Below are 11,889 nucleotides of genomic sequence, written 5' to 3' on the forward strand. Positions count from 1 at the left end.
CCTCACGAGAAAAGCGCTGAAAAGTGCTGCTCGGCTGGTGGCCTGCTGTAAAGTGTTCTGGAGAACGTGTTTGCGACTCTGCTGCGCCAGTATTTTAGTCCTTCACAAAAGATTCCGCCGAAATGGAATAGAGGAAACCAATTTCACGATCAAAGTCGGTCAAGAATTTCTTTAGGGGAAGGAAAAACAGGAACGATGTTTCCTCCATAACAATCGAATCGCTTCCCCTTTGAATATGAATATGCATTGAATATCATTATTGTTGCTATTGTTAACATATACATAATGGTTCTACTATTAATTGTAATATAATTACGGTTGGTTATTATAGTTGGGTAATCACTACAGTTATTATAAACGACGTCTTCACCTTATGTTGTTTAACTTAGGAAGTCCTGGTAATACTGTACAGTACTATCAACATAGTTTTAGCTGGTAAATAAGTAAAGAGAGAGTATTATACATATATATATATATATATATATATATATATATATATATATATATATATATATATATATATATATATTTATATATATATATATGTATAAGACTCTTTCCTGCCAGAGGAGGAAAGGTTGTCAACAAAGGGCTTTAACCCGCCGGTATCCGACAAGTCTTTTTCGTAATGGTTATTAGCCCTTTGCTCTCATCGTTCCTGCCCGCGACTGACTACAGTCATCTTACCACCAGGTATTATATTCAGTGCTTAGGGCCAGAGAGGTACAAAGTATTCTACCATCTCGTTGTGTGAGATAGGTTATTTATACATACAACATATATATATACTTGTATATATATATATATATATATATATATATATATATATATATATATATATATATATATATATATATATATATATATATATATGTGTGTGTGTGTGTGTGTGTGTATTTATGTATGTATACCCTGTCTCACACACACACACACACACATATATATATATATATATATATATATATATATATATATATATATATATATATATATATATATATATATATATATATATATATATATATATATGCTTATAATCACACTTACACATGATTTTAAGTATCAAACACCACAGGGAGGAAATGAAACACAGTATGTGTATGTGTGTGTTTGTTCAGTTTTAAGTAAATCAGTCACTGCTTCGCGCAGCAATTAGCATCAAGTTTATTTAATAACCTTTTTCTCTTTGCGTAATTCTTCGTCTGCAAGGTACATTCAAAAGGCCATATCCGGATTTTCATCGAAGGCGATTTTTGTGTGTCAGATTCTGAAACACGATCATGAGGTAATTTGGAGTTGGAGAAGAAAAATGGTCCCGGGGCCATTTTTCCCTCGGAAAACTTTCGTAAAAGATTATGATTCTCGTTCCTTCTATTTCTCACCGGAACGAGACTTTGCCAAAGAGTTGTTTCGCCCTGCGGACGACCTGATTCACTTTTGTCGTGACTCATTTGCCCGTCGGATTGGACCCATTCATTCCCGACTTCTTCAGGTCAGAGAAGGGAGTCTTCCAGATTCGTAGGGGCCTTTTCGATCAAATCGTAAACTGCTTCGGTATTCCAATAACAACTGAAGGTTCTAAGAATAATTTTTATCTCTATATCATTGTACTCGACTGATTTTGCATATCGTGAATTTACCGCTGTCCTTACGGAGTTTCTTATAGCATTTTCTTTTTATGTTAAATCCAGCAACCTCATAACATTGTTTATATTCATTTCAATTTAAAAGTTCACAGGGTTTATCCTGCCCCATAAATAAAGTGGTCTTCCTGTTGCTTGTTGTTACTTCATATAATTTCATGGAGAAGACATACGCACGAGGCGAGAGGCCTTGTCCTACTAAATAAAATGGTATTTGCAGTCATATATTTCTCTGTCTGTAACAAACATAATCAAATGTAAGAGGATCCATGTTTAGACTTAACCCACGTCCAGCCTAGGCCAGTCATTCTCACCGCTGGTGCCTACACAAATGTACAGATTGAACGTCACCAAGCCTGACATTTGGGACAACAGTTAATGTTCCTTGTCTGTGGATTAGCAATCTCGACCTTCTTGTATCACTTTAATTTTGGCTTAAGGTTATCGCATTTTTATCGGCCAAAAGAAAAGCAACTGTTCGTTAGAAAATATGAGGTTATATCCATCATTACAATAACAAACATAAATAGGAGTTGTAACTCTGACTCGATTACTTCAGTTGTAATTTAAGGTTTGTTTGTAATATACACGTGATTTCAGATGAATTATCAATAGTATCTTTCGTTCCGAAGCTGAGAGGATGCATATTTGGGTTACTCAACGATGTTTCTTAATGAAGTTCTTGGTGGCTCAGTCAGCAGCCCCCCCCCCCTCTCTCTCTCTCTCTCTCTCTCTCTCTCTCTCTCTCTCTCTCTCTCTGTCCTTTTTCTAATTTTAGGTTTCTACACACCAGAATTGCTGTTTTGTAGAATTCTTTACTACGCAAAACATTTCAGATGTATACATTTTCTTAAAATAACTGTACCAAATGGTAATCAAATAACTAACACCAATGGCACGTACAGTTCTTTCGAGTCTACTATCCATCAAATTACTCATCAGTCATCCTATTATTTTAAGCAGATAGTTTTCTTATCGGCCTCAAGAAGTATCCCCACAACGAATTGATTCTCATGTAGGAGTTGACGAGATCCTAGAGTGTAGCCTCCTACCCAGATATACTCAAGAGAATATTTGAAGGACCTTGCTACGTACTATCTGTCTGTATATACGTAGATTAACCGTGGAGGTGTGGTGAAAAATGTACTGTCGCTCTCCTAGATTTTAGCACTTATTCAGTCCGATAAAACCACCAATAACCCGTAACCAGACGTCCTGTGAATCTCACTGGCTTTCACAGACTGTATTAACTATTCTCCAGTGTGAATGAGGTGAATTAGTTCGTCTTGTCGAGTCTTACCAATATTGGATGCATTTGGCTGGCTGAGAGCGGCTGCTAGAGTCTGGATTTATTCGTTAATAATTAGGTTCTAGCTCATAAGGAGCTGTAGGCTCTTCTTTTTCATGCATTCTTTCATTATTTTTGTCTCGCTTTTGTAGTTTTATCAGTGTTTATGACACCTCTTCCTTTTAATTGTTTTCTCCTTAGTTCCTGGTTGTTATATTCGCTTTAATTTCTTTTCTGTACGTATGCTCATTGTTTCATTTACTTTTCGTTTAATTCTTCTTTGATGTATCCTACGATTTCCTCTTTATTCTTCGTAAACATTCAACAGAGGTGGCCATTCTAGAAGTAATTGTAGGTTCTACTGCCATATTAAAGATTATTTGATGATTTGGGTTTTCTATGAATTTCGTAACAGCAAAAATCTCAGTAAAATTAATGGAGATTTGCTGGTCCTTTGAGAGCATTTCTTTCGCTGTAGTATCGGAGCTCGGCCATATGTGTTGCTCTGGGAGTCAGATTACGGATGAAAATTGCGTTCTGGGAAACTCATAATATGCTATTTCAAACGTGCCGTTACCGTAAATAATAATTTGATATAACGGTAGTTATATGAAAACTGTGAGACAGATGCTGGAGATGCGTGGAGATTTTTGGAAGTGAAAACACAGGAAAGCCATAATTGGCGCCACACTGCGTTGGAGGCAATAATGATGATGATGGTGAACATAAGTGAGAGACGAGACACGAAGTCCCGACCATGCCTACTTATATGGGGACCAGTAGTGAGATAGGTTGGCCTCGGGCTTGAGGAATATAAAACTAAAAGTGAAATTTCTTACCCTTAGGTTGCGGTTGTAATAGACAAGGAAAATGTATGGATACTATTCGAAGATATTCAAAGTTATACATCAGTCTTAGAACATTTCCATTTCAGTCCTGTTATAAACAGAATAAACGTTCATATTTGCTGGTTGAAGAAGTGTTACTGGGAATCATCTTTGTTACTCATTATTTTTTAAGGCATCCATAAAAGCTCCTTCCGTTTTTCTGGAATGGATTTCCATCCCAGGAGGTTCGTTACTCTTGGCTTAAATCATGCTTGTGAATTCAGACATTTTAAGAACGTAGAATTTAAGGTGAAGAAGAATTTGGAGAAGTTGAGTAGAAACGGCAGAGGAGGAAAAAGGGAGCGAGGGGTGACGTCTGTATAAAGTACTCAGAAATTACAACTTAATTGTATTTGTTTCATTTACAGAAACAGAGTCCCTTCCTTCATGTTATTCAGTGGGTAATTATTGATAATCTTTGACGGTTTACTTGATTATTTTTAAGGGAACGATAACATCATTAATGATTAGGTTGCATTTAACCTTGTCAAGAGAGAGAGAGAGAGAGAGAGAGAGAGAGAGAGAGAGAGAGAGAGAGAATGTAGTTACTGAACTTGACATATACGCAACCCTCTCTTTATGCGTGTCGCATCGATGAACGAAATGATAGAATGTAATATTATATAAAAAGATGTAATATTATATAAAAAGGATGAGAGAGAGAGAGAGAGAGGAGAATCCATGTGGCAGTTGCTTTGAACTGCCTACCTTTAGAGATGCTTATGTTTTTTGACGCATCAGAGGAGAATTGGGACACACCTTCCTTTCGCTGTTTTAGCTTGAAGCCAACGATGGGAGGAGTGAAGCCTTGACAGGTCGGCAGGGTGCTTCCCTGGTCCTGAATCATTCATCGGGGGGACAAGTGACGAAATTCCCAGGGCCAAAAGTGAGACAACATCGCACTGCATCTCTGCCCACCGATCTATGCATAAAAGGGGTCGAATATGATTTGAGCAGCGTATCTGAAGATGTGCTTATTTATGAGCGTACAGTATAAACGATCACTTTCCAATGCGTTTGCCGATGTATGCCTAGGAGGGTCGAATATAAATAGATCACATACAGATTGTTTATGGATGTATACTTCATCGACGAGACATTGCATTAATATAACTTCGATTGACTTGCTTGATGTAATATTAACTGTATAAACAGTAGTTATAACCTATCAAACAAATAGATAAATGTGTTTTATAGAAGATATAAGCACTGCTACTTTGTATCCCTCGGTGGACACTCTAGATGTGATCTAAATATTCGACCAACACGTGATGACCGAGAAATATGTATATAGCCATGAAAGGAAAAATGAAATGTCGAAAAGGCGAAAATCTGGTTCCAGTTGAGTTCCTCGTTATTCCCTTCGCTGTTATATACTTGTCTTTCTAATGGCCACACGACCTTTTACTTACTTGGTATCTCCACACATTTTGGATAAGCTTTTCAGTAAAAAGCCTAGGACCAAATGAATGAGATAATGAAGACTGGCAGGATTCGAACCAGCTCCCGATACGTCAGAGTGATCTTACATTAACGACTTAACCCACAAAGAAGGATATGAGTTTACTCCTGTTCATTATATATATATATATATATATATATATATATATATATATATATATATATATATATATATATATATATATATATATATATATGAACAGGAGTAAACTTACATTCTTCTTCGTGGTTAAGCCGTTAATGTCAGCATCACTCTGAGTTATCGGCAGCAAGTTCAAATTCTGCTACTGCCATCAGTATCTCTCCATTTTGGTATTAGGCTTTGTACTGACAATTGTACCCATATATGTACATATATATATATATATTGTATATATATATATATATATATATATATATATATATATATAATATATATATATATATGTATATATATATATGTATATGTATGTATGTATATATATATATATATATATATATTATATTTATATGTATGCATATATATATGTGTGTATGTATATATGTATATATATTATATATATATATATATATATATATATATATATATATATATATATATATATATATATAGAGAGAGAGAGAGAGAGAGAGAGAGAGAGAGAGAGAGAGAGAGAGAGAGAGTCTATAAATATATTTACGCGTAGAAAGCAATAAACACTTAAACATATGCAACGATGAACAGGCCCGACCTAACCGTCGGAGCATATGTTTAAGCGCATATTGTTCTCTGTGCGGAAGTATATTTATAGAATCTATTAATCACTTGTTTGCCAGATATTCATATATTTATCGTAGCCACAATATGTATAAGTGTGTGTGTAGAGTTATACTTAGTGGTGAACTATAACATTTCCTTATTCTGTGTAACTGGAATTTTAATTAGGTGCTGTCGTATGACTATGAAAAGCAGGATGTATGGGATTTTGGTTATTCCATAGTCTCCTTTTCAGTTATGGTAATCCTACCCATCGTAGGATATGTAGCAGTTCTATAAGAATATGTGAGTTAGGAGAATGGCATCTGTAGCAACGATATATACGTTATAAGTACTGGCGTCTGTAGTTTATAAAATGAAAGGTTATTTTTGTAATTGCTATTCGTTTATTCGGATATTTGTTCTTAATGTTTATTCCATTACTGGTTATATTGTTTCCTGCTTCTTTATTCGTAATGATACGCTTATGCAATGAAAGGAAATCCAACGGATCACTTTTCCTTTCTTTTCCAGGAATGCAAAATATGACGGAGCCATGAAAAAATTCAAAACTAAAGAGTCTAATTACATCCGATCCTAAATTGCTGGAAAGGACTTTGCAAAAATAAAACATGTAAATAATGTGCCAAAGGTTCTTCAGTGCAATCGAGTTTTCTGTACAGCGTATAATCAAGTCCACCGAAAATGGATCTATCTTTTGGTAGTCCCGGTATAATGCTGTATGAACCGAGGCCCATGAATCTTTAACCACGGCCCGGTGGTGGCCTGTCCTATATCGTTGCCAGATGCACGATTATGGCTAACTTTAACCTCAAATAAAATTTTAAAAATTTACTGAGGCTAGAGGCCTGCAATCTGGTATGTTTGATGATTGGAGGGTGGATGGTCAACACACCAATTTGCAGCCCTCCAGCCTCAGTAGTTTTTAAGATCTGAGGGCGGACAGAAAAAGTGCGGACGGACAGACGAAGCCGGCACAGTAGTTTTCTTTTACAGAAAACTAAAAGAATGTAAAAATCAAGAAGAAAGCAAGTAACGAGTAAATGAGAAACACGAACAAAAAAGAAAGGTGTAACTTAGGACTAAATGAGAAACACCACTCTCGAGTCCATTTCTTTTCCCTCGGATGCTCGTTCATCCGGCCATCAACGCTCTCGCTCCCGGCCTCACGCAAACATTATCCGCTTACGCGTGGTCCCTCAAATAAACATAATAATAATTCATGATACCCAAAATGCGGAAGAGGCAGGACTTTCCAGGGAAGGCTTCAAATGAAATTAGAAGATTGCGGTAGGCTTACACTTTGAGTTTATTTTTACACATGGATTGAATCTCTCCCTTCAATTTATTGAATATTTTTTTTATTTTTTGTTGATGATTTCTTGTATTCGATCGTTTGCAATGCAGGATGTTAAAACTTAAATATTAAGCTCCTGGTCGGAAGTTTGTAAAAAAATTGCGATGGTTAGAAAGTCAGTAGTAATATTGCAAATTCTGTCGATATGACTTTCACTGATTAATTTTTATTAAAATATAGTACATTTAATTATATTAGTCTAATTAGGATATTAATATTACAATTAGAACGTTCGATGAGGTGAATATAATTTTCGGCATTGACTAAGAATCAAACGAAACATTATACTTATTCATTTCGAAGAAAAGAGAAATTTTAATAGAAATTTGCAAGCCCATTCACTAGAGACATTTTGAAGATGTGAATAATAAAACCATGCAAATGTTAATGAGACTTTTTTTTCTTTTTCCCAGCCATGTACACGAGAAGAATAATAACAGCAACCGAGGTGAAGGTAGGTGAAGTCTTTGGTATCAAATATATATATATATATATATATATATATATATATATATATATATATATATATATAAATATATATATATATATATATATATATATATATATAAATATATATATATAAATATATATAAATATATATATATATATGTATATATATATATATATATATATATAAATATATATATATAAATATATATATAAATATATATATATATATATATATATATATATATATATATATATATATATATATATATATATATATATATATATATATATGTTGTCTATTGGGTCATTGCTGAGTCAAAGTTGGGGAAAACTATGGTATGCAAGCAGTTATTGCCCATAATTCCTTATATTGCTCTCATTCCAACTAGACTTGTATATGGGTAACGCCCTTATAGAGACCTGGGTTCGATCCCGACGTGAGTCAGAAATTTATTTCTGTTCCACATTGTGTGTTGATGATTTCTCTTATTCATATAATATGAAATGTTGTCACACATATAAAAATGTTTTTAGCTTGCCCAGGTAATTCCTTGGGTGCAGTTGCTCTCAGGTTCCAACTTATGTATGGCCCAGTGGGTAACGCCCTTGCTTTCCCACCTGAGGGATCCTGACGTCTCAGAAATTTATATATATATATATATATATATATATATATATATATATATATATATATATATATATATATATATATATAAACCAAAACATTTATATATGTGTATTTTATATTATATTATCCAATCACATACACATATATAAATGTTTTTGGTTAAGGTAAAATTTTACTATTTATCCAATCACCCAGCCTTAAAATATTTTCACAGAAACTTAAAACATTTTTTGTCGTACTTTGATCTCACTTCGTTCTGCTAACTCGCTAACAGGGGCCATTCAAAAGATATGAATATGTTGCAATTAAGACAGGGTATTTATAGCGAACACCTCTCTACATTAGTGATCTTCAGTTATTATCATAGCATTAATAACCACCTCCTGCTTTGAAATGGAGCTGTTCTTTCACTTGCGCTCGCAAAATGGTTAATTTACATACATATTGTTTGCATACATAGTGACTGACAGAGTTTAAAATGTAAACTTTTGGCAGAATTTGTTTATGTGGAGTAAGGTGGGCTAAAGAAATGCTAATTATCTTTACATACGTTTTATAAAGTATGTTTCCTTTTAACACTTTTTGGCCGTAAAACTCATACGTAAGCAAAATGGATTCTATACAATAAGAGCTTTGAGCAAAAGTAAAGAACTTGAAAAGAAATGTAATCCCTTTTTTTGTGGAGGTGAGCATCGTAATATGCATTTAAAAGTTAAAAATAAGATTATCAAAAGCAAGAATATTAATTATCACAATAAGAATAAACAGTGATTTTGAACGTTTTATAAATTTATTTATTTTTGGATATGTTATAATACAGAACTGCTTAAGTTGTGGCTGAACTTGTGGTCATTTTCGTTATCGGTGTCATTATCGACATCGTCGTCATTTTCGGCATCGGTGTCACTTTCGGCATGGGCGTCATTTTCGGCATCGGTGTCACTTTCGTCATGGGCGTCATTTTCGGCATCGGTGTCACTTTCGGCATCGGCGTCATTTTCGGCATCGGCGTCATTTTCGGCATAGGCGTCATTTACGGCATCGGCATCACTTTCGGCATGGGCGTCATTTTCGGTATGGGTGTCATTTTCGGCATCGATGTCACTTTCGTCATGGGCGTCATTTTCGGCATGGTCGTCATTTTCGGCATCGACATCACTTTTGACATGGGCGTCATTTTCGGCATGGGCGTCATTTTCGGCATCGGCATCATTTTCGGCATGGGCGTCATTTTCGGCATCGGCATCACTTTCGTCATGGGCGTCGGCATCGGCATCACTTTCGGCATGGGCGTCTTTTTCGGCTTGAGCGTCATTTTCGGCTTGAGCGTCATTTTCGGCACCGGCATTACTTTCGTCATGGGCGTCATTTTCGGCATGGGCGTCATTTTCGGCATGGGTGTCACTTTTGTCATGGGCGTCATTTTCGGCATCGGCATCACTTTCGTCATGGGCGTCATTTTCGGCATCGGCATCACTTTCGGCATGGGCGTCATTTTCGGCATGGGCGTCATTTTCGGCATCGGCATCACTTTTGGTATGGGCGTCATTTTCGGCATCGGCATCACTTTCGGCATGGGCGTCATTTTCGGCATCGGCATTACTTACGTCATGGGTGTCATTTTCGGCATGGGCGTCATTTTCGGCATTGGTGTCACTTTCGGCATGGGCGTCATTTTCGGCATCGGCATCACTTTCGGCATGGGCGTCATTTTCGGCATCGGCATCACTTTCGGCATGGGCGTCATTTTCGGCATGGGCGTCATTTTCGGCATCGGCATCACTTTCGGCATGGGCGTCATTTTCGGCATCGGCGTCATTTTCGGCATGGGCGTCATTTTCGGCATCGGCATCACTTTCGTCATGGTCGTCATTTTCGGTATGGGCGCCATTTTCGGTGTTGGTGTCACTTTGGTCATGGGCGTCATTTTCGGCATCAGATGTCATTATCGACATCGGGTTCGCTTTCGGCGTCGGCGTCCGCGGGCAGCAGGTTAAAACTTTTCGAAGTCCAGTCCTTCCCAGTCATCACTTTAATCTTTGACCAGAGGTAAAGGTCAAGGTTATGCATACAAAGTGTTAAGTTTTAGTTATGAAATGGTTAAAACATAGTTTGGAGGTTTGCCCTTGAAAACATATCTTACAGCTTTGGATGAGGAGAGGCCGATTATCACTTGTAAAGAGGAGAAACAAGTTATATGAAAATAAATGACATAGAGTATGCAGTTGTTATACCTCACTAAACACTGGAAGATCGAATAACGTTGAATTAGCCTATACGTACACTGGCGTAACCAGGTGTGGGTATGGGTGTGACCAGTTGGTCCCACCCCATATTTGGACTGTAAGCAACAATTAAAATAGTAGAATATTATAAAAAAAACAGATATGCAGCCGATATATCATAATCTATGATCCACAAGAACATTACAGCGCTTAATTTGTTATTAAAAACCAATATAAAAGTATTGGCAATGTTTCACGAAAGCATCGGTGTATTTCTGGCGGCAGAAATATAAAAAATAATAGAGAGGAAAATCTGACAGAAATGTTGAGAAGGTTTAATAATGCTCAGCGAAGACTGGCTTCAGTGAAAGGACTAATTAGCCGTTCTTGCGTAAAGGTAACTTGAGTAAGATTCTTTGAAGAAAATGGCAGTAAAACCTCCTTTAATGTATATTTTTGATCCTCGTCCCGTAGACTGGAATCAGAGCTATGCCCATGATTAAATGGAATATACACATACCCTACATATAAGTAGAAAGATATTAAAATAGCTTCTTAGATACAGGTATTATAAATTGCAGTTATCTTATAATTATTCACTTGCATATACTTGGTCAGTAGAACAACAACAACAAAACAGTGACAAGAAAGCAAGAGGGAACGTGAGGGGTGTGGACGGTGGGGGGGGGCGGAGGGGGCGGTGCAGTGGGGCGAGAGGATAACGTGGAATCAGAGAATAAGAAGAAGAAGACTCGGGCAGAGCCTTTCTTTCGCGTTATTATTTCTTTCATAAGGTCAGAAATGTAAATGGGCCCCTTGAGATACCTCTCGGGCCCCCTTTTCAAGGATCTGCCACGAAATTGGTTTGAAACGGGCCTGAATAAATCTTCACCTGTGAATGATACTTAGGCAGCCAATTTACATTCTGAGTGCGAGGCCGTAGAAATGGTGAAGTGATCCTTCAGTGGATACGAAAGGATTTTCCATCGCGGCTTTTAAAGTTGCCCTAGTCGTTTCTCTTAATGGCGGCTTCGTAGCGAAAAGAACATAAGCGAAGAGCAGAGCGAAGTTACTCCTACTTGTTGATGAACACTCGCAGATGAGGGTTTAATGGGAAGAAGTTTGGGGTGAGGGGGTGGGAATGGGTGTCATTTTAAGGTTTACAAAAATAATATGGACTTAAAATAAATTTCAAGATAAATTTGATAAAGGTA

At 36.4% G+C, this 11,889-nt stretch overlaps 1 protein-coding gene and 1 long non-coding RNA gene across 2 annotated transcripts in view; one reads left to right on the forward strand and one right to left on the reverse strand.

The window, feature by feature from the left end:
- LOC136846505 (uncharacterized) overlaps positions 1–7,826 on the forward strand; it is a 372,690-nt gene extending 364,864 nt beyond the window's left edge. Inside the window, exon 3 of the long non-coding RNA XR_010855420.1 lies at positions 7,786–7,826. This is a non-coding gene — a long non-coding RNA (uncharacterized lncRNA). The remainder of the gene's footprint in view (positions 1–7,785) is intronic.
- Positions 7,827–9,259: 1,433 nt separating this feature from the next.
- Positions 9,260–10,396, reverse strand: LOC136846303 (serine-aspartate repeat-containing protein I-like). Its single transcript, XM_067117105.1, has one exon. It carries the CDS (start codon positions 10,394–10,396, stop codon positions 9,260–9,262), a length of 1,137 nt encoding a protein of 378 aa, XP_066973206.1.
- Between the last annotated feature and the right edge of the window lie 1,493 nt (positions 10,397–11,889).

The sequence above is a fragment of the Macrobrachium rosenbergii genome, chromosome 15 (assembly GCF_040412425.1).
Source record: "Macrobrachium rosenbergii isolate ZJJX-2024 chromosome 15, ASM4041242v1, whole genome shotgun sequence".
NCBI lineage: Eukaryota > Metazoa > Arthropoda > Malacostraca > Decapoda > Palaemonidae > Macrobrachium > Macrobrachium rosenbergii.

Excerpts from the sequence above, each read along its gene's own strand:
- LOC136846303 (XM_067117105.1), bottom strand. The coding sequence starts at position 10,396 with ATGACATCTGATGCCGAAAATGACGCCCATGACCAAAGTGACACCAAC.